Raw genomic sequence first — 23,462 nt, forward strand, 5'->3', positions numbered from 1 at the left:
AACAGAGCCAGCTGCTCCCCCAGAGGACAAACAGACGACAAACAGCACTTCGGAAGATCCCACATGCACCTTTATCCCTTCCTCAGCCGCCGACTCCCACAGTAAAACACGGTCAGTCCAGGAACAAACCGGCAAACAGAAGCGGCCCGTGCGGCGAATCCGTTTCTGTTGGTCTTCTCGTCCGGGTTCCGCTCTACCGGGCCAGATGAACACATCGCAAGTCGGCAGCACAAAACATCTGCAAAACAAAACCGAACCCAAGCAACGTGGGATGTGGGAGCGGCCGGGGCCCGGCAGCCGAGAGCCACGCACGGAGACCTGAAAATCCTTATTGCATCAGCAGAACCGAGCCCAATGAACACCAGAACCCTCCCCAAAAATCCAAACAGAACAGTCTAACATTAAAATAATAAAAAACATCATTTTTTTGACATAGCTATAAAATTCAAGTCATTTATAAAACTGCAACAAATGAAGTCCGGTTGTGTATTCTTTTTCCTTTTATTAGACAGGACAGAGAATTTCCTTAAAATGCCATAACAAGTCACAGTGATTTCAGATGGTTCTTTGAAATGTGATGTACGATGGGAAACACCTCTGACACGGCCACCTTTTTGCACTTTGTCACTGTGTACGTACCCTGGTCCACCAAACCATCTATCTTAAAGTTTCTTGTTTAGAGAGGACACTCTGTCTTCTTCCTCCAAAAATGAGTTTTGTCTAATAATCCTGCAAAATAATCAACCTTACAAAAGGCCTTCTTCAAATGTTATATTTATATATATATGTATATACATATATATACACACACATACACACATATATATAAATATAGACTTCTATGATTTTTTTCCCATTCTACGCAACGTCTCAATAAAGAGATCAGCATTTTTTTATTCTACAAAGAAGCAACACATAAAAGGGGAAAATAAAAGTCTTAAGAACATCATATCCATATTTCACTGATTACACGGAAAAGGAAAAAAAAAATCACCATGAAGGACCGTCCTTGAAGTTGTCTCAGATTAGCAAACCCGAGTGCGGAGGCCGCGGCGGCGGGGGCTGCGCGGCACAGCCCGTCCCGCCCAGTCCGGCCCGGCTGGAATGTACGGAGTTTAGCAACGGTTCCCAACAAAGCCCCGGCCAGCGGGCCAGCCCCTCTAGGCCAGCTTCAGCGTGCTCACGGGGAACGACGGCATGGTCACCATAGTCACCGGGTTCAGCACCGTCTGCCCCACCAGCTGCGGGTGATGGACCACCTGGGTTCCCACGGCCGGCTTGGCCATCACGGCTGGTGGGCCCAGGCTGGCGGTGCCGTTCACTTGCTGGTGCGAGATGGTGTGCGCGATGTGGCTCACCACGGGCTGGCTGACGGCCACGGGCTGCGGGTACAGGGGCAGCTGCTGGCCCAGGTGGGCCATGTGGTTGATGGTGGCCGGGTGCACAGTGATGTGGCCGATGGGCTGAGCAGCAGTGGTGAGTTGCACGGGGCTGGAGGTGGAAGGTGCAATGTGAGCAATGTGCTTGGTCTGTGGACCCTGAATCACGTGGTTGACAGTCTGGATGACCGAAGCGTGGGTAGTGGCGGTGTGGGCGATAACAGTCGATTGCACGGTCGAAGCCGCCACGATGTGAGTCTGTGCAGGGACGATCGCCTGCGGCTGGACCAGTGCCTGTGTCTGGATGGGAGGCTGTGCGTGCGCAGGGGGCTGTTTCTGCTGGATGGAGAGGTGCTGAGGCAGAACGGCCGGGTGGTGGGGAGCAGCGTTTGAAGGGACGGCTTTCAGGAGCTCTGGGTGCTGGCGCTGGGTGAGTTTTGGTAACGAGTTCACTGGCCTGTCATCTTCCATGTCTTCATCCATGTTGTCTTCACCCTCTGGAAGAAATGAAAGGAAGACACTCCCATAAAAAAGCAAGCAGGACACGAACGAGACTGACCAGCCTCCCGAAAAGGCAGCAGATGCAGAAGAGACAACAGCAGGCGGAGTTCCTGAGCTACAGGCAAGCGGCGTGGCACAGCACAGTGTGGCACGGCACAGTACAGTGTGGCACACCCCCTCTCCCCAGGCGGGCGGCGGGTGGCCGGGCGGGAGGGCGCTCACAGAGGGCTCAGCACTCGCCCAGCGAGGGCAGCAGCGCAGGCACAGGCACTGGGAAAGCACCAGGCTGAGCATCTGCGCTGCCCAGGGCTCCTGCTGGGAAGAGCAACATTCCCCTTCCCGTCCCGCTGTTGCACCGGCCGGTACCGCCCCGCCCGCGCTCGAAGCAGGAAGGAAACAGCCACAGAGAAACGTGGCAGCAAGCTCGTCTGGTTCTGGAAAACCGACTCTTATGCAGCCCACGAACACCCAAAGTAACACAACATGCAGAGCCTGGGGAGACCAGGACGACGAGCAGGGCACCTTGCACTGCCTGCTCTAAACCAGCCAGGCAGCAGACATTAAAAATCTCAGAAGCTATAGAAGCAGCCGGAAAATCAGGGAGGACGCTCCCCTTGCGCAAGCTCTGTGGGGAGGAGCAGCCCGAAGCGATGGTTTCCTGCGGAGGCCGGCGGGAGAGGTGAATGGCTGACACTCCTACTCTCAACCCCATCAGCCCACACCCCGAGTCTGCCGGAACGTTCATGGGCGATGAGCCCCACAAAAGCCGAATGAACTCGAAAGCCCAGGTTTTGCCATCCTGGAACCTGCCGTACCATCTGCCTGGGGGGCCCAGAGCAAACGCTGCTGCGATCTGAAGGAACTGCTGCAGCCCCCCCCTCAGTGCACACCCTGCCCGCCCGCTCCTGCTGCTGCGGATCCCGGGTGCAGGACGCGCGTGCTCTCCTGTCTCACAGACACCAACTGGGAATGGCACGCCAGGGATTCAACAGCATCATTCCATCTTCACTGGGAATCCTTCTCGCACAACGGGAAGGCTCACTAAGTTGTTCAAACGCTCTGGTGATCCTTCCTGTACCGATTCTCCCTTCTCTACGTGGCTGCACACCCCCCACGTCCAAGCTCGTGCACATCACGATGCCCACACACCGCTCTGTTCTAACGAGCAGACACGCACAGTTGTGCAAGAGAAGAACTAAGTTGTGAGCGCAGGGAGCTCCATGTGCTTTACCAGCTGACCAGATGTGCAAACCTGCACTTCGCATCTACCTGACGTTGACGCACAATTTCGGTTTATGTCAGACAGGCGGCAGTGTATTATTATTAGGCCAACACCAATGACTACAGAACACTTGAAAACACTGAAGATCCTCATCACCACTTTATACCTGTGTCAATGACGCACTGTGATGATTAAAGGAAGAGGGTGGTCAGGGGTACCTGATGCTGTCGAGGTAGATGCCTGGTCATCCTCCGGCTGAACGGTCTGCCGAATAATTCTGTCGATCTCCAAGATGTCCATCCACTGGCTCAACTCGTTCTTCAGTTCTGCCAGTCGCTGCTGGGTAGCAATCTTCTCTCTCGCCAGCCGCTCCATCTCGTGTTCATATTCCTTTTCCTTTCTCTTCAAAGTCTAAAGACAGAAGGAACAGAAATAAATAAAAGGAAAACAAAGACAAATACAGCCTGCATGAACCTGGTCACTGCCGTGTCCAAAGCTGCTTTTGCCACCAGTCATGCTGCTGTAAACCTGTCCAGGTAGAGCTGTAACGTTTTGCTCCTCTGTGCCCGTTCTTCAGGCTGTTTCAGAGATATTTCGCCCTTGTGCGCATCCCACTTGCCATTATCTGGTGAACAAACCAGACACAAGCTACTGTTGTCACTCCGCAGGACCCTGTCCCTGCGGGGCCCACGCGGGCCAGGGCGCCAGGACACTCGTGACCCGGCGCCACGGATGCTGATACCAGAACGGCAGGAGATGGGGGCCGAGGAACCTGCCCTCCAAACCACCCCGGCCCCGGGGAAAGCTGCTGCACCCACCTGTGCTGTCAACACTTGGGGGTTTGCATCGCTGCTGCGGTTTAACCAGAGCAAGCAATGACCCACGACAGCCGCGCGCTCCCCCCAGCCCCCCTAACCGGGAGAGCCAGGGAAGGGAGGAAGTCATGGAGTGAGACAAACACACTTCAATAAAATAACACTAATACTATATATAAAATGGAAATAGAATAGAAAGTAAAAGATACTCAACACAATTCCTCACGAGCTCTGTCCGCACCGAGCAGCCAGTGCCGGGCAGCAGCACCTGGTCCCAACAGCCGGTCCGGGAGAGAAAGAGGAAAGGCAGAAAGGCAGAAAGGCCCCGAGGCCGCTGCCCAGGGCAGGAGAGTCTGAACAGAGCTGCCCCAGGCAGGGCCCTGCCCGGCTCCCGAAACCCCAGCCACAAGATCCCGACTCTCCTTAAAGAAGAAGCACGACACTAATGGCCTGGAATACTCCTACTGACCAGTCTGGGTGTCAGTTGGGGTCTGTCTGTCTGTGGCCCTTCCCAGCTGCCTCACGCGGGCAGGACTGGGCCATTGGCAGAGGAAACGGCAGTGCCGGTACCTCCCGCCCGTGCCAAACCTGCTGGTTGCCATGGGAACCAAAGCCACAGTTTCCATGGGAACTGGTTCTTGGAGATGGAATCCCGCAGCAGCGCCGGGCGCGCCAACCCGGTACCACCGACGGGAAAACAGAGGTCGCGGCACAACGGCACCACCGCAGCAACCGCGCGGCTGCTCCGCGGGCTCCCCGAGAGCCGGTGCTCAGCGCAGGACCACAGCCGGCCTTCCCCAAACGCAACACAGAGTCATGAGGGGCTCAAGCCAAAGCTCCGTGGGGACGGTCCTGCCGTGAGCAGCAGCTGCCACCAGGGTCTGTGTCCCACCACCTGTAACTGCTCGGGGGCAGAGACAGCACCTGGACTGGAACACTTCACAGAAACGGAAATCTGCCTGGAGCAGAGAAATCGTGGGAAAATCAGAACATGCATTGTTATTTACATTTACTATTTGCACATTGTTAGCACTTAAAACTGATGAAAACAGACACTGTTCTTTGTGCAGAGTGCTGCAAATACCAGTACAGGGAGTAACGAGGTACCTGCCCGACAGGGGGCACCAGCCCACACCCACTGAACACGGCTCAGCATCCACCTTCCTCTTTCACAAAGTTGTCCCCACTGGCTGCCCCGAGATGACCCGAGCAGCCTGGTTGTCCGGATCAAGGTGAATCTCAGCACGACGGGACCAACAGCCCTGCCTGACACCTCATCATCAGACTGCAGCCCCTTCTGTCCCACGGGTGCTGCACCGGCCGCCTGTGATTGAACAGCACGGCACCGAAAGGGACTACAGAGCAGTAAGAATTCCACAGAGAGAGGGATATTCTAAACATAAACGTGATATAGCATTGTAACTCACAATGATGTAATAGATGAGTAGGACCGCTAAAAGAAAAAGAAATTGGTAAAGAAACCACCCATTTTTTCTGGTTTACGTGACGCACGTGTTCGCGCCCTGTGCAGAGGCAGCTTCACCGTTTCACCGGGTGACCCAACGCGGGTCCTCCCCGCGGTGACAGCAGAGACGAGAACGTCAGAGCTGCACACAGAACAGCGTGCGGATGGAAGCAGAGAACCAGGGGCCCGAGCGGATCAGAGCCACCATGAATCTTTGATAAATGCCAACGGAGACAGGGAGCCTTGTAAAGACCTTACTCACGCTTCCACATCCTCCAAAGCGTGTTTTATCAGTATTTCTATCACATCAGAGTAACAGCGACACGACAAAAGGAGATGAAGCTGATACCGCCTTCCCACAGGTTCAAAATCCTTCTCATTTATTATTTTGCAGATGAATGTCTAGCGAGGCTGGCAGCGCCACCGGGGCTGCCGAGCACCGTAACGCGGGCTCAGCTCTGCTGCGCTCAGGCAACGCAATGATTGCTTCATTGCAACTACTTGTTTGCAATTTTAATTGGTCAGTAACTGCTTCACCGTATTTTTAAAGAGCATCAACACACACTTCGCTACTGCCAACAACAACAGGAATCCAAAGCACCCCTGCAGCTCCTGCCAGGGGCCCTCAGCTCACCCCACAGAAACACAAACCAAACCCAACAGTTGTTATGTCCTGGGGATTTTTGTTCGTTTGGGGTTTTGCTTTGTTTGAAAGGCAGGTGACCTCTGCAACACCACACACAAAATAAAGCCCATGCAATCAGGCTGTGCTCGTCACTACTGCCACGTCACACGCGCTCTGTCCTCTCTCGCTCCTGGCAGCGGGTGACAACAGAACGAGCAACAGCACCCAACAGGCAACAACGCACCAGCACCGCAACACCCGCACTGTGCTCCACTTGCAGCTTGTTTTGGCTTTCACAACCTTCTTCAAACTACTGCTTATGTGACAGCGTATGATAGATGTAGACTCTCTAACAACTATAAAAAAGCACATACTGTATTTGTAATTCTCTTCACCCTTTCCAAACTGTCGCGCATGAGTCACAAGCAAGACACTGTTAAGAAAAAAACCAAACACCATCCCTTTTGGCAAAGGTTACGGAACACCCTGCACTCACTCGACAAGGTTCAAACACCAGGCGTTTTTCAACAATACTGCACGAGGCCATTTGAGGCCGATCCTGCAAACAGCCCCGGGCCGGAGCAGCCGCGGCTGCCGCAGCGCCAGGGACGGCACCAAACTGCCTCACCGGGAATCCCGTGTTTCTGCTGCTCAGTGACCACCCGAGTCACGCAAAGGGAACACCCGTCAGCGCTGCAACGGACGCACAGCCCGCGCTGGTGCCGGAGCTGCGGAAACGCGGCTGGCGCTGCAAACAACCACAGCTGGCGCTGGAAAGGCCCTCGGCTCAGCCGGGCACTAAATGCTAAACCCAACAAGTGCAAGGACCAGACCCTGCACTTGCTGTGTGTGAACAACTCCCACCAACTCCGGGGGAAGATCAGCCTCACGTCCTAACCTTACCCACTGCACATTCTTCAGCAGCTTCAACTCGCTTTACTTTACTAAACACTGTTTTTTTAAAGGTCTCATTTCTCCTCGCTTCCTGAAATCTCCAGGTGACACCATGTTGCATGACCACTATTGTTGCTGGAAGCCTTTATTACTGGCAACGAAATCCAGGCTAATTAGACAAGATAAAATCAATGGATCAGGTCAGGTAAACAGGAGGAAGCAGCGCGGCCTGGCACGTGAGCGCTGCTCACACGACACGCAGGGAGCACTCACGGACACGGGTCACACCAGCAAGTTCTGTACAAGACAAGTACATTCACCTGGCGGCTGGCACAGAATAGAAATGAACAGCTACAGCTACACTTTGCAAGGTGGGGAACTTAACTGGATTCGGCATCGGTTTGGCTTACGCATTTTGATCAATAACGCAGCCACTACAGTGCCTGAATGCAAATGAGCTCTGCTGCTCAGACAAGACCAAGCGCCAAGGTCGGGTGGGGGTCCGCCTGTGGTTCCGCATCCCCCGGCAGCAGGAACCGCATGTTCGCGGTGTCCTTCACCCGGGTAACACCTGAAGCCAAACTTCGGCATTGCCACGGGTCTTGTGATTTCTAAATGGCTTTGCCGCTTACTTAGACATTTCTCTAAGTGCACACAGCCAGAAAAACCAAGAGACTGGTTTGCAACAGAAATGTACCCGGGGGATTGCTGGAAGAGCACGGGCACGCCCAGGACACAAGTTCGCAGCTGGTGCCGGTCCGGGGTGCAGGGCCCACCCCAGCTCCTGGGCAGACAAGTTCAGCCCTCCCTGCCCCTTCCTGAGGCAAGAACGGCAAATTATTATAAATCCTAAGTTCATCCCAGCTCTTTTCCATCGCTAACAGCACAAGCTGCAAGCAGGACTGGTAAAAAACTTGTATCAACTGGTGAGCAACGTCTATTTCTTGGACAGAACGAAGACTCCTCTGCAGAACCACGGCCCAACACAATCACAGCGCTCTCCTCCCCCCTGCAATGTCTCACAGCACGCGCGGCCGTCTGGATGGCGGGAGCACCCTGCTCCGCCGCCCTCGGGGGGCTCATCCGTGCCTTGCGCACGGCCTGGGAGCTCGGCTCTGTCCGATGTTCTGTAAGCACTTGGTCACTCAGCCAGTGTCTGTGTCCCACTGGCGCGACCCCAACCCGCGCTGCCCCGAGCGCTCGTTTCGGCTGTCCCCGTGTCACCTGGGCAGCCAATCGCCTGGACGTCATTTTACACTGAATACGCAACAAAAACAACCCCTGAGACTGGAAGGTGTTCAGGTACCATAGTGACAGGCACAGTCTGACAACGCAGAAGAGAAACCAGTCCTGCTTAAGGGCTTCAGTGAGCTTCCAACTAAGGCGATTACACCATTTCCACAGCGCAAGGAATCCCTCACAGAGAACCAAATGCAAAGAGCCAGCGCATGGCGGCCATGGCTGTGGCCTGTCCCCATGGCCTGTCCCTGCGGCCTGTCCCCGTGGCTGCGGCCTGTCCCTGCGGCCTGTCCTCATGGCTGCGGCCTGTCCCTGCGGCCTGTCCCCGTGGCTGTGGCCTGTCCCTGCGGCCTGTCCCCGTGGCTGTGGCCTGTCCCCGTGGCCTGTCCCCGTGGCTGCGGCCTGTCCCCGCGGCTCCGTCCCCACACCCAGCAGTAGGGACGCGGGAGCAGGTCCCCTCAGTGCAATGACAGACCTGCCGTGGTCCCCCGTCTGTGCTCTCAGAACAAACCGCATTTGCTTCCCACCGCATTTTTGCCACGTCACTCCAGGCATTTTAGAAGCCTTCCAGCGTTTTCCCTCACGTTCTGCAGAGCGACGGGCGGGGTGGCCCGAGCGCCGTGCGTGCTCGGCCGCAGGCCGTGCGCCGGGACCCCCGGTGCTGACCGCAGGGACAGCCCAGCCCCTGCGCCCACGCCGCCCCGGGCACCCGCCCGCGCGATCCCGGACTTCCAGCTGCCTTCAGCCTCATCTCCCTGCGCAACAGCCTGTGTAACGGCAGAGGTTCTAACGTACTGCTGCAGAGCAGAAGCCCGACTCTAAGGATAAATTACAATGACAGCTCCACGGGAGGCTCAGAACTTAACTTTGTCTTATCTGATCTGATGCAGATACAAATACCTAAACCCAGCCAAGGAAACAAACAGCCTGTGTCTAAGAAGCTCCAGCTGGACCAAGGGAACAGGATTTTGCAGGTGACGCTGCAGTCAGCGCTCGGTCGCGGGCGCAGAGCCCCAGGGCCGCACGCTGCTCTCCTCCTCTGCAGGACTCATCCGCTGCGTTTTGTTGGTGCTTCTTTTCCCCTTTTGTGAAACAGTACTTTGCTATATTGAGATTAAGAGGTTTTACTTTTGAATCTCCCCAGCACAATTCCCCCGATCTCTTGTCAATGGAGAGCAGTGAGCACCAAGCCCGCCCCGTGCGGCGCACCCGCCTGGTGCAGTTCGCTGCCAAGCAGGCAATGTTTGCTGTTTCTTTCTGCAATCATCACTAATTCCGTGCTCCTGCCCGCAGCCAAGGCTGCGATTCACCCCCCGGGCTGCGAGGTGTCCCAGCCCCTGCGCTCCCCATCGCGCCCCCATCTCCACCGACACCAGCACGCCCCAAGTCAAATGAAAGGCTCAGGGCTCCTCCGATGCTCACGACGCTGTACCACAACCACACCTCCAAAAACGACCTTTTTGAGCAACACAGACTTTCCCCTCCTGTTTGGCACCCGGTGGCTGGGGACCGCTGGGATCTGCCCCCACCGAAGGCTCTGAGAGAGGAGCTGCCAGGGGAAACCGCGAAAAAGGCTGAGCTGGTCTGGCCCGGAAAGGCCAGGAGGCGTTACTGACTCTCCAAGGCAAAGCTGGTGCTGGTCATCAATGCCCAGTACTTCTGAACGCAGGAATGAAATGGTGCTTGAGAGTGACTGAAGAAAGTGGGAAGAAAGAGAGGAAAAGGAAGAGGCTTTACTGAAGAAAACCCCATTGTGAACAATCCTCAGCACCCTTTATTCCAAGCCAATAGGTCTATTGGCTCTCTTCATGTGCGCTATAAATTCTGCAACTCTCTCATTTTGCAGCTGAATTTTAATTGTATTGCACGCTATTGATTTCACAGTCACAGAGGACATCTCTCAGAATTTCTGTTGTGCTACCATTAACCACTTTTACGAATATTAAATATGGAAAACGTGCTGCATAAGAACAAATCAATGCACGAAGTCAAAGAAACTGCTGACGGTGTCAAATAGGAGGTAAAAAACAATAAGCAAAAACTAACACTTCACTCAACCTGCAAACGCCACAACCGCGTTTTACCTTCTCCCAGGCCCATCCACCCAGAGCCTCGCGCCGCAGCCCCCCCGCTCCTCCCTGCCCACACACGACCCACTCTGGCACCTCCATCCCATCAGAAACGCGAGACACTCAGAACCTTCATGAAGTCTGTTTGGTTAAGCAAAGAGAAAACCTCCTCAAAACATAAGGATTAAAATCCACCTTAGTCCAAAAAGGAGCAGCTTAAGTTTCAACAGCCTGCGTGTCCCTGTCTGAGACACCTGAATGACCCGTCCCTGCGTCAGCGCAGCGGGTACGGCCCCGTGCTCAACCAGAGCTTCGAGCGCAAGGAGACTGCACCACCACAGCGTTCCTGCAAGACCCAGGTGCTGTGGAAATGCGGAGTTTACAAACGACTGCGCTCGCGTGGCAGGAGGAGGAGGAACGGGAGTTTTCTCTCCCGTTTGCCCTTGGCGGGCAGCAGACCCGTAACGTGGTGTAAGCCAGGCCGGCACCGCCCTCGGTGCAGACAGAGACCTGCACAGCGAGCAGCAGCACCCCGGGCGTTCCACGTACCTGGATGTATCGCAAGGCACTCCTTAGGACGCTGAGGTTTGAGGTCTTCTTGTCGTCTACATTGGGGATGTTGCGTTTTAATGTCTCAAAGCACTCTTTCAAATGTGCACGTCTAAAGAAAACACAGGTGGTTTTGTCAGCTTGCGGGAGCACACACCAGCAACCAATTTAGCAGAGGGCTAGAGCTTAATTAGTGCCTTAATCCAGCAAAGCACCGGCACACGTGCACAGCGCCCAGCCCGCCCGCATGCTCACAGTGACCCAGCTCAGCCCAGCAGAACGCGGCTCCAACGCCTGCATTCTAGTCCCAGCTTGCTTAGGAAACCATCGCGCAGTCTTAAATGAAGTATCTTTTCTCCCTGTGCTGTTGCTTCCACTTTCACCATACACCCAATTCAGCTTGTCAGCGTTTTGGATCAGGAAGCGGTCTTTATTCTGTATCCACACTGAACACTGAGCCCTGGTCTTGGTTGTTCTATTACTTTCAATCAAAAGCGAAGTTGCACCGTTATGCATGTGGGGATTTACTCTGCGGGATCAGGGCTTTGCGGGGTTATTGTAATGCAATTATGCAGCTAAATAAAACACACTGGGAAGCAAGAGATGCAGAATTCAGAATTGAGCTGTAAGAAAGCAAAGCAACACTGCATGGTTTACTAAAAGTCACTAAGAATTTTGTTCGTGTTATTTGTTAGAAAACAAACAATAAAAAACCACCACAGCCAAGCAAACATTGACAGACTGCAGGCCAAAAAAAGGAAGGTGAACGACAATTGAAAAACAACAAACCATCAAGCCCCTGGCTTTCTACGCACCTGTTCTTCTCCAACTTATTATGTACTTCCCTGGTCCCAACCCTGTAACCCAAACAGAACAAAGATAAACTCAGTGTCAGGTTTAAAACTACTGCCATTCAACCTGTACTTTCAGCAGTGTGTGTGTGACTAGGATATACAGGTAAATATTAAACATCAAGAGAGGTGTTCAGATACCGCTGGTTTAACATTAGTTGCATATATACTTCTAGCTATGCTGTGTCAAGATGAAATCCATACTTTACACGCGTATTCCAAGGGACAAGCACCGCGCACGTGCTGCACACGACAGCCGAACGCGGCTCTGCCCGCACAGCGGGGAAAGACGCGACGTGTGAGCCCGGCCGGCCCGGGTCTGCCCCACTTCTGCCCCCCGCCCCGCTGGGGGGACTCGTGCACGTTCCCACTGAAGTGTACAGGACTGGGCGGACGTGCTTCAAACCGCTCTGGCTTTGTACTGCGCCTGAAATAACACAGCTGAGCACAAATGTGGAATGAAGAAATGCGGGAACCCTCCAGTCACGGCTACAGAAGAACTGGGGCGAACTGCTGGGTTTGGGGTTCTGGTCTGTCCCCAACCCCTCCACCCCGAATCGCAGGAATACTTTTAGGAAAAGCCAAACAAACCCATGTTCTCTTTGTTTTTTAGCTATAGTGGTGATAAAGTACATCAGTAGACACGTGCAGATTTCAGACATCTTCCATACACTATGCAAAGTAATTCCTTGCCTTTGGCTGGAAGCACACGGACATTGAGGAGAGCATTTCAGGAGGTACCCGATATTTAACAAATGTTCAGGTATTCAAAACCAAACATTTGACAGCCTTTTCCCACGAGACACAGGCGGAAGCAGACACCTCTTTGTGCTCACGTCTAGGGGGACTCCAGACCAGGAGCACGTCCCTTGGGGTCACCTGTCCAAATGCCCCTCGGGAAACCTCAGCACCAGGCAGGCGTCCGTGCCTGCTCCAGGAGCTGCAGGAACCCAGCACGGTGAAGGGCTGGCAGCGGGCACAGCCGAGCGCAGGCGCTGGCCCGGCATGGGGACGGCAGCAGCCCCGGCACGGGGACGGCAGCACAGGCCGTTTGCCACTGCCAGGACAGCCCGGACGCCAAACCTGCCCCCGCGGGCACCCCCGCGGCACCGCCACTGCAGCATCGCTTGACTAAAGCCAAATATACTTCTTGTTTCTGCAGCTGAGTGTTTTATAGACAAGCTCTAAAGATCACAATCTATCTTAAAGGAATTATATTGGCATTTTACAAAGGCCGTTATCTTCACGAAGTCTTATCTATGTTTCTTTTGCTGTTCCTTTCTTGTATTTGGGGATCTCTGCATCCCAAAAGACACTGTGACCCCCTTTCTTTGTCCACTGCATCTTACATCTCCTGCCGCTCCCACCAGGTGACACTGGCAGCACTGCTCCCTGCACCGAGGCCGTTCCTGGGAAGCTCAGCACCAACTCGCGGCCCCGCGCTCGTGCTCGTCTCACAACCGGTTACAGCGGTTCTGCACTACAGCTCAGAGCAAACGCCGTGAGGACCAGAGGACCTAGGGAAAGAAAGTGAACTGCCACGTCCTGACCTGACATAGCACCATCCTGAGCGCCACGCAGGACGGAGCAGGAGGCGAGGCCAACGCTGACCTGGCCAACGCGCTCCCCCGAGCGGGTCCCACCCGAAAGGGCTGCGCGTGTGCGGCTCTTGCGCTGCACCTGCTGGGTCCAGGGGGTTACAGGGCCCCCAGCGCTGCCGGGTCCAACCGGCATGGCCATGGGGCCGCACAGAGGGCTCCAGCAGCAGCCCTGAGCCCCTGCCAGACTCCAGCCCAGCCCCCACCCCCCAGGTACCTTTGCCTTATTGCGCTGAATAGGGAACACACATGGAGTGACTTTCTGCCTCCGCGGGACTCCCGCACCGTGTTCACCACCGGTGCAGGAGGCACCTGCCAGCTGCAGGTGGCCTGAAGGCAGCACTGGGCAGATCCAGGCCGCTGGTCCCGCAGGAGGAGCGAGGGGCCTAGGGACACAGGGCACAGCTTGCTCTGAGGAAGGGAATCATCTGTTCTCCCAGTCCATGAGAAGTAACACCAGACTACGTATTCAGATACTGTGGTCTGGAAACAACCGCCTAAGGAGCAGACTGAGCTTCCGCCAGCCGGAGTCCTTAAGAACAAGTTAGACAAACACTAACCTGGAGCAACATCAGAGCCACAAGTCCTGTGCGAGGCCGGGCACAGATTACACAGCCTTGAGTCCCTTCCAGCTGCAGGAGTTTTGAACAAGTCCTTAGCTCTTACAGCACCAAGAAACTGAAACAGCAGCTAAGGTGATCTCTGTCCTGAGATACAAAACCTCCCAGTTTTCAAGAAGGTTCCTGGTGCCTTGCTGCACCCCTTCCCTGACCAGCACGAGCAGAGTTCTGCCAAACACAACAGCAGACGCCACCTGAGATCAGACGGGCAGCGCTGGGACTCGCTTCCTAACACAGCTCTGGCTCGGAAAACAAATCCTTGTACAGAATCCTGCGGTGTGTAGTTGGGGGGAAAATAAAACCCACCAAGCTAAGAAACCCTGCTATCAAAAAACCAAACCAACAGCCAAACATCCACGGATCTTGGCATTTCTGATCTGACAACCCTTTGCAAAAGCAGTAGCTGCTCCAGGCCAACGCGGCTTTCGGTATAGCTTTGTCTGGTCCCTCTCAGCAGCCTCCACCCACGAGGTGCACTCACCCTCCAGGTCTCTTCTTCTGCTCATTTGGTTTCGTGTCCTCTGCTGGCGCCAGTTTCAGGGCGCCGAGCTGCGGGGCTGCTCCGGGGTGCGGCTGCGGCTGGATGGGCTGCTGGACCACATGGTGCTGGGAGATGGCCAGGACGGGCGCCGCGTAGTGCTGGAGCTGCTTCGGGCTGCCCGACGGGGGGGTGGCGGCTTTCCCGTCCGGCAGCAGCGGGCCCGGTGGCCGCTGGATGACCGGGGCAACTGACGGTCCTTCCTTGGTGACACCGGGAGTGCTTACGAGGGGCTGGTGGCGCTGGACGAGCGGCGGGGACAGCGTGGCCTGGGCTGCTTGCTGGGGGGGGCTGGTGACAACAGGGATGGGGATGACAGAGATGGGGGCGGGCAGGGGCGGGGGCGGCGGGGGCGCCGGGGGCGAGATGGGCACCAGCGGTTCGCTGCGGGGCTCCTCCGAGGGCAGGGCGCTGTTCAGCCGCGGCGCGCTGGCCTTGCCGGCCTTCTTCTGCTCCTGCTCCCTCTCCAGTCGGAGCTTCTCGTGCTTCTCATTCTCCTCTGAAAGAGAAACACAACAGCAATTAACGGCCCTTCCCCGGCGTTCCCCATGCCCAGGGCTCTGGGCAAGCTGGTCATTGCATTTCTGGGGAGATGTCGGGCTCGGGGTCACCCAGATGGACACTTGGCCCGTGCCCCAGCCCTGCTGCACCTTCCACTCATCGCCCCTTTGCTCCAGCACGAGCTGTTGAAATACAAACCACGCGCTGCTCCCGCGTTCAGCCCTTGAGACCAAACTGCCGAGGGAACTCCTGGCTCCTCTGCTGTCTGCAGCAACCCCAACGCCTCCGGGGACGGAGCAACACAGCAAACAAAACTGTTCTTCCCTGGCCCAGCTCTGGGCTGCAGCACCAGCCCCAATACAGAGGCTTCCCCAGAGCACGGCGGGTCCAGCCCCACACTGCCCAGCACCGACACCACAACCCCCGGACTGTGCTCCAGCGCCAGGGCTGCACCGCCAGGCTGACCCGGCGGCTCCGGGGAAGGCACCACGGGAAATTCCGTGATCTGGGAGCATTCCACATCCAAACGGGACCTTCCCCGTGGCTGCCCACGACTCAAATCCAAAAGTTTAATTCAGGTGCTTGTAGCACCAAGCCAGAGGGTAAGTAAGTGAGCTCAAGATCTCCCTGACTCCAGAACAGAAGCTCAGAGTCTGAATGCAGTATTTCTCTACCCTGAAATGTTTTGAGAAAATATAATTACCAACATTTCCTTAAAGGAAGAAGGAAAGCAGAGCAGGGTGGCAAAAACCCCAGCAGGAATCCCCAGAGGTAAACAACATAAACCCAGCTACCAACGATTTCAGACTGGTTCAACTGAGCAGCATTAATAACTAATAAATAAAAGCCCTTTGTCTGCAGTTCTTCTGCTCCACTTTGCTGCTTGGTCTGCAGCCAGAGTCAACGTGATGGCCCTGGCACAGGACGCACGAGGAAACTCAACCCCGGTGACCTGCTGACTAATGGTGTTCCCTACGTGTGTGCCTGGCCCGGCAACCCGCGCCGGGCGCAGCGCCGGGGGCCTCGGGGACCGGGCGAGCGCCCCGGGGACGGGGCAGCCGGGTGCCGATGGAGCTGCTGGCGCCGCTCGAGGTGCCGCCAGAACCTGCACCAGCTCTGGGCACCAGCGTCAAGACAGCAGAGGCTGCAGAACGGACCTGCAGCCGAGCTCCGCGCTGACGGCAGCGCTGCCCGCGGCACAAGCCGGGCTGGCAGCGGAACTCCTGCAACAACTCATCCTCATCCGCCGGGGAAGCCAAGAGACCAGGGAAGCACGGTTACGAGCCCGCCTTACTGATCAGAAATATTTATGTAAATGTCTCTGCAAAGCAGGTGCAGCCCTGGGGCTGCTGACAAACTGCCAACAAGGCTTTTGGTCTTGCAAATCTTGAGCTCCCTTGAGCTAAAGAGTTTGTTTCAAGGGGTTTTTTTACCCGGAATCTGACACCAGTGAGCTACTGTCCTCCACGGCAAAAAGGAGCCACGTTATGGAGCCCCAGCCAGCGAGAGGGCCCGGGGGTCTCTGAGCCGCCGATTCCTGACACTCACACCGTGTCGGGATGGAAACGCTGCCATCGAGCTACCAAGATCTGTCTCCTGCTCACTCTGTGCTCACACCTCGCAAACCAACTAAGGACATTCTTTAAACAAGCCCCCTAGAGCTCTTCATTTTTCCATATGAAAAGTGTTCACCCACTTTTCTTTCACAGATACAAACGATGCACAGTAACCAGTGCACCGTGCGCCCAGCACTGTGTGGATCATCCCTTCATGTGCAGAGCACTCGGTACAGGAGCTGCTGCAAAACCAGCCTGGAAAAAGCACACAAGGCTTGGGGCATGTTCTTGTGCTCCGGGGACAGCAGAACTGGCAGGCGCACACCAAATTACGTCTCATTTCCACTCATTCTTCGCACGCTCATCTCAGGGACTGAGGACTGGACCAGCCCTGCGAACCCCCGTGGGGCAGGAGGGACACAGAACTGCCCCTGCCCAAGGGCCCTGTCCCCAGAGCGGCCCCGGGCCACCGAGGCAGCGCGCCGTGGGACAGCGCGCCGTGGGACAGCGCGCCGTGGGACAGCGCGCCGTGGGACAGCGCGCCGTGGGACAGCCACAACAAGCAAAGCTTGTCTCAGGAGCACCCAGAAACAGGGTCAGCGTTCCTGACCAGCCGACTGGTGCTATTTTAGGGCCCTGATGGGCCAGGAATACACTCTTAACTTTCTTACCTACTAATCTGCCCGGTTTAAGTTTATCTCCTCCCTTTTGCCTGCCCTGGAAACGCCACAGGCCCGAAGTAGTGAGCACGGCACGGCACGGCGCGGCGCGGCACGGCACGGCGTGGCACGGCACGGCGCGGCACGGCACGGCGCGGCACGGCGCGCCCGCAGGGCTGCGCAGGGACACCCCCAGTGCTCGGAATTCATCGGCAGCATGTGCTTCTGCGCACTCCACGTACGCCTCAAGGTCCCTCCCCAGAACAGACAGAACAACCCTTAACTCCACAGTGAGGCGTTGGCAGTTCTGTGATTTTGTGAATAGTCTGAAGTGTTTCCCTGAATCAACAGCTTCTCAAATCTCTATGGATAATTTACGTTGTGCTTTAATTTGCTATCCTAGTGCTTAACTGAAACCCTGAATCAGCTCCAGATAGTCCTTTTAGCTGCGTTTTAGTTACAACTAACTCGTAGCGGACACAAGAAATAAATGGTCAGGATTTAGCAGTACTACAAAGGAAAAGAAAACAGATCAAAACTGCTAAAAAAATAAATCCATCATGGGCAGCCTTATACATACAGAGACCACCCCGGTGCCCTCGAGCCACACGGGCGCCACGCACGGGCTGTGCCGCAGCGCCGAAGCTGGGAGGGCGCACCGACGCGGAGCTCCGCGGCACCTTTCTGGGGACAGAGCGGAGGGTGAGGCGTAGAACAGGCGGCTCTGCCGGCGGGGGCACGGCCAGCGCCCCAGGCTGACCCGCTCCACCAGAGCTGCCCCGGGCACCACGGCAGCGCTGCCGCTGCACAGCACGCTGTGCCGGTGCTCCTCCACCGGCACCTCTACGACACAGGGAGACAAAGGAACATGTTCCGATGAGCAGCTGTTTGCAAGCTGAGCAGGTTCTGTGTCACGGTTCAGAGCAAGATGCGGCACTGAGGACAGGCAGGACCCAGCCCCGCCTGTCCCAGCGCGCATGGGGACAACGCTGTCTCCCCTTGGGGACAGCAGGACTCACCAAAGTCTGCAGAAACACGGCAAACTGGGATGTGCTTTAAATATACAGGTTGGAAAGGACTGGTAAACATGAGTTGACTTAATAAACCGTATTATAAACAAACTATGCACAAAAAGCCCAGACACTCGGTGTGCCAGAGAGACCCTGCTGCTCGCCAGCAGGTCCTGCCCCTCGGACGCACGTGCGCCGCGAACCGCCCCCCTCAGCCAGAACGGAGGCCAAGGCAGGTTACGCACTGCATGGCACGCACTGAGTCACGGCAAAACCAGACCTGTCGGTCAGTGACGGCCTGTTAGGTAAGAGCGTGTGCTCAACACCCGTTCACATAACAGCCCTCAGTCCCACGGAGAACACCAGCCCTGCTGCGCCTCCGCCCTGGAGCGTCACCAGCTGCTCGCGCTGCCGCCCTTTCTCAAGGAAATGGATGGAAATGTGCACCTCACCCTTCAGAATCCTACCTGAAAAAGGAGACAGGAATCCAAGGCTATCTGCCCATCAGAGCGCGCTGCAGGCGTCGGAACCCTTCCCTGTCACCCCAACTGGCAGTGCCAGGGCACTGCCAGCCCCCAGCTCCCCCAGGCGCTGCCACCAGCTCCCCCAGGCGCTGCCCCCAGCTCCCCCAGGCGCTGCCCCTGCGCCGAGGCTGTGCCGCAGGTAACCCCTGGGTCACACAGGGTGGGCGGCCCTGCAGCCGCCGGAACCCGTCTGGTCACCACACCGCTCATTATCAATCGCGTGCAATTAAGACGTGTGCCAAACGGCAGCTGGATGAGATGGGAGAAGCCCAGGACTGTGCTGGCTGCTCGGTCACCACCCTTGCTGGCAACGTCCAAAAAAAATGAGCGGCACAACTGAGCAGCACCAAGCAAAGCAGAGAATGTAAGCTGAGGGGGCCATAGATGAATAGCTACAGGAAAAACGCTAAGAAAACAAACATTAGTTACTTGCAATTATAAATACGTTTGTTTTCTCTGATGATGAAACATTCTTGGATTAACCTAAATTCAAAGAAATCAGCCATCCTCTAATTCAAGTCAAATGTCTCTGGAGTTTGCAAACACCAGGCAGAGAAAGGAGCCCAGCTGAGGGTCTGTGCACGTGTGAACACGCACGCCCGTGCCCGCGAGCCCATTGCTGATGGAGGGAGAGCAGCAGCATTATGCAGCGTGGAAGCCCAGATGTGGACAAAGTGCTTCAAAATCCTGACCCCCAAGACCCTCAGAAATGCTGAAGGATGTGGCCAACACGGTGCATGTGCAGGGCGTGTCTGTCGCTGTCTGCATTCCCATGGCGTTCATGTCGCAAGAAGAAATGCGTAACCTCACTTCCCCATGCCCCCCCCAAATCTGCTGGGCTTTCCCCCAAATTAATGAGATCCAAATAACATTATTACTAGCACCATAATTTACACAACATCTGTCATCAGGTACAAGGGGTCTGCCGAGCATTCAAACAGGAGTGCGGATGAGTCAAACCACCGAAGTCTCGTTTTCCCTACATCTCTGTGCGTATCTACACGCGCCTGTCACAAACACCTGTACCAAACTGCTTCCGAGCCACGCAAGCCCAGCACACAGCTGCAGCAAAGCAAGCGCACCCGCAGGATCGAGCTGGGATGTGCAATGAGCACACCAGGAAAACAGCCTCCAAAACCCACTATTTTAAGTCAGTAAAGAGCAGAAACGTTTATATCGTGGAAATGCAGGGACTCAGTTCTGTGTCCATCAAGAGTGAGGATTTATAGATGTAAACATCATTAGATGCATCTGGGTAGTTGTTAATTAATAAGCACACAATTCCCTCTAACTCAGTTTGTTGCTTGCACTTCATTTGCTCCCAGTTTACTGGGGCGATAACCAACCACTTGTGCTGCGCCCTTCGAATTCCAGCGAGTGTCTGAGCAAGGTCTGGGCTCGGCATCCGCCGCGACGGGCGCAGCTCAAGGATCCCCCGCCACACGCCGTCCTCGCCCCGAGGTCTCGCTCACGGCTGCACCAGACTCACCCGGCCGTTCCTCTTACGGGAACATCTCGAGCTGCTGTATTTACTTTTCAGCAATGTGAAACAATGTTCTCTGAAATACTAATATATATAATACGCAGTATCCAACAGGCTTTTGGGTAAACATCTTGCAAACACACTTTGAACCATCCTGTGGGTCAGCGGCCGCAGCAGGTTCACCCAAACGGCACCGCAAACAGCTCCCCAAAGCAATCGGCGGCCCTCGGATGGCGAAAGACGCACAACAAGGCTTGCTCTGGTTATCAATGAAGAAAAGCAAAGCCTACATGGTTTAATCTTCCACCGGTGGAAGAGGCTGAAGTAGCCAGAAAAGCCACGTGCGTACCTGCCCAAAACAAACCGGACCTGAGCAAAGGCACCGGCTGCGCCCGAGGAAACCGGAGATTCCACGGCACTTGTGTGAGGTCTGGAAGCGCCTGGACGCCACGTGTGTCCTCGTGGAAACCAGCACTTGCTGAGCAAAGCAGGACACAGCAGCTGGGGGGTGGCACGGTGACCCGTGGCACGGCGACCCGCCACGCTGGGACCAGCGGCAGCAGCAGCTGTGCCACACACTCCATGAGCACCACAGCGTTCGGGCACCAGAAACCCCCGGGAGCAGGACCAGCCGCACCTTAACCCTCTTCCCTCCCTGAGCACCCTGCTCTCCTTTCTCCAGGACATTTCTGGTTTTTCCTTCTGCCAGTTTTCTTCCTCAGAAACACAGAACGACGAACGTCTGGTTTGAAAACGCAACAACGCATGTATTTACGGTATCTTCCCACGCAGTTGGTGGCAAGGCCCGGCCACGGGCTGGGCAGGCCTGCGGGGAGCACCGCAGAGCCATCGGCAGGGGTTCCGGAGCACGTCCCGTCCTGCTCTCCCAAGGTCGAGCACGCTGCAGCTCCTCCGACAGCCTTCAACCAGCTTTGTACGTTTAACGCTGTTCCCAAACTGGACTGGCTTCCAGGTCAGACTGGACCCCTGGAGTTACACCATGTAACTGTGGGCGCAGTGCAGACCGTAAAGCTTCTCTGAACACACATTAGAAGGGGAAGGAGAGGAAGAAGGTGGTGAGGGAAGAAGCCGATCTAGACGCTTTATCGTTGCCTAAACAGTCTTTCCTGGCTATTTCTCTGCTCGTGCTCTCCCCTGACACCTTCCTGTTACCTGAAGCTCGAGTGACGGGCTCCTCCCTCTCACGCCACACACCTTCCCCGTGCTCAGCACTTCCCTGGGGCAGCCACGTTTGCACCAGCGCTGCTGCAGCAGCCAGGGCAGCCCAGACGCGCCTGTGCAGCACGACGGGTGACAGTGTGTGTCCCAGACGCAGAGGTCACAGCCAGGGAGCCCCGCGCTGGCGCTGCGCAGCTCACCCCGCAGCTCCCGCCTGCAGCGGCCTTTGGTGGAAAACGGCGTCTCCAGGGTTTGGTTTGGTGCGGCGCCTTTCCTGTGCCCTGCCTGGAAACAGTTCTGCCTGCAGAGCCTGCCCGCCGCCGTGGCGCTGGGTCCCTCCTGCCCCTCCTGCCCTGCAGCCAACTCTTCTTCCCATGTATCCCAGATCCTCACTTGTTGCATCCATTTACAAAATATTCTCCTAATGTGAGGTAGCCGGATAATAATTAAAATCTCTTCTAGCAGCAGAAAATATAATAAACAACCCTGCTTAACACAAGCTCTCCAGTGCTTAACCTCTGCTACACCCAGAGCACACTGAGCACCTGTGAGCCGCGGAGCGGTGCCTGCGCACGCCTGCCCAGAAAGGTGCCGAACCGGCCCCGAGCTGTCACCGCCCTCCCGGGCTGCGGCGGCTGCTCCCGCCCGCGGGGGCCGGGCTGGGCCGGGCCGGGGCGCCACTGCAGCGCGGGGACCCGCGGGTCAGCCGGCTGCTCGGAGCCTCCTGTCCCTGCACGTCTCCGGGCTCTCTTGCTCCACAACAGGCACTATCTGCTGCATGACTCATCACGGAACAATGGGCGTGCGGCTCCGGCGGCAGCGCCGCACAAAGAGCGGCCCCCCCGCGCTGCGCAGGTACGCGCGGTGTCACTGAGCTCATACTGCAGCGGCTCCACCGCCCTCCGCGGCCGCGGAACGGAGCGACCCCACCGGGACGGCCCTTCCCGGGCCGTCAGCAGCCGGCGCTACCGCCCGGCCGAGGCGTTGCCGCAGCACAACCGACCCCGGGGAGCGGGAGCCCAGGGCCGGGGCGGCGGCGCCGGCGGCAGCCAGGCGCGTTGGGCCCGGCGGGCCAGGCCCGCGGGGCTCCCCGGGCAGCCCCGAAGCCGCGTCCCGCGGTGCGGCCGGGCCGGGGCTCCCGCCGGGCGGGCGGGGCCGCTCCCGCGCGCGGGCGGGGCGGGGCCGCGCGCACGTGGTGGAGGGCGGCGCCTCGCGCGTCACGCGGCGCGGGGCCGCCCCCGCCCCTCCCGCGGCGCGCGGACACGCAGAGCGCGGCGGCCGCGCGCCCGCGGCAAGGGCGGGGGCGGCCGGTGCCCCCCGGCGGCCGGGACAGCGGGCCCGGGGCCGCCCGGGGCCGCCCCGCCCGCAGGGAGCCCCCGCCGGGGCGGCGCCGCGCTCCTCCCCGCGCCCCCCCCTCCGCGCCCTGTCACTGCCCCGCGCGGCGGCAGCCGCCCGCCACGGGTTCCTCCGCCGCCGCCCCCGCCGGCACCGCCGCGCCCCGGCCCGCGTGTCCCGAGGTGCCGGCGCGGCCGGCCCGGCGCAGCCCCCGCCCTCGTCCCCGTCCCCGCGCCGCCCCGGCCGGCCGCGGTCTGTCAGGCGGCGGCCCCGGCGCGGCCGGCCCCTTACCACGTGCGGTCTGCTGCGCCTGCCACTCCAGGAACCGCGCGGCCTCCAGCAGCGTCTCGATGCTCATGGCGCGGGCCCCGGCCGCCGCCGCCGCCTCCCCGGTGTGGCGGGCCCGGCCGCAGGCGCCGCGCCGCCCCGCGGCTCGCCCCGACGGCAGCAGCGCTGGCGACAAGATGGCGGGCGGCAACAGAAACACAACAGGCGGGCGCTGGCGCGGCCCCGCTACTACGCGGCGGGCGGCGGCAAGACGCGGGGCGGAGTGCGGGGCGCCGCCCGGACGGGACGAGGCGGGACGGGACGCGGCGGCCGGCCCGGCTCTCCGCCGCGCGGGGGCGGCCGCTCAGCCCCGCCGGCCGCACCGGGCGGCTGCCAACGCCGCCGCGCCCCGGGGCGGCTGCGGGACGCGGGAGGGCGTCGAGCGCGGGCCGGGCCGGCGGCGCAGGACTCCGGTCGCCGGGTTTTGCGGGCGACCCTCCCCCCGCAGTGCGCTCGCGGCCTATTACAATATGTCACCGCGGCGCGGGCCAATGGGCGCGGAGGACAACAAGGCATGGAGCAC

At 57.7% G+C, this 23,462-nt stretch overlaps 1 protein-coding gene across 1 annotated transcript; it reads right to left on the reverse strand.

Moving 5' to 3' along the window:
- Positions 1 to 482: 482 nt before the first annotated feature.
- On the reverse strand, positions 483 to 23,072 carry MNT (MAX network transcriptional repressor). The gene is made up of 6 exons (XM_065853283.2): positions 22,904 to 23,072; positions 14,309 to 14,864; positions 11,574 to 11,615; positions 10,759 to 10,870; positions 3,321 to 3,513; positions 483 to 1,876 (listed from the first exon to the last, which is right to left on the reverse strand). The coding sequence occupies exons 1-6, from the start codon at positions 22,968 to 22,970 to the stop codon at positions 1,161 to 1,163; spliced, it is 1,686 nt and encodes a 561-aa protein (XP_065709355.1). The 5' UTR covers positions 22,971 to 23,072; the 3' UTR covers positions 483 to 1,160.
- Between the last annotated feature and the right edge of the window lie 390 nt (positions 23,073 to 23,462).

The sequence above is a fragment of the Patagioenas fasciata genome, chromosome 19, assembly GCF_037038585.1.
Source record: "Patagioenas fasciata isolate bPatFas1 chromosome 19, bPatFas1.hap1, whole genome shotgun sequence".
Lineage (NCBI taxonomy): Eukaryota > Metazoa > Chordata > Aves > Columbiformes > Columbidae > Patagioenas > Patagioenas fasciata.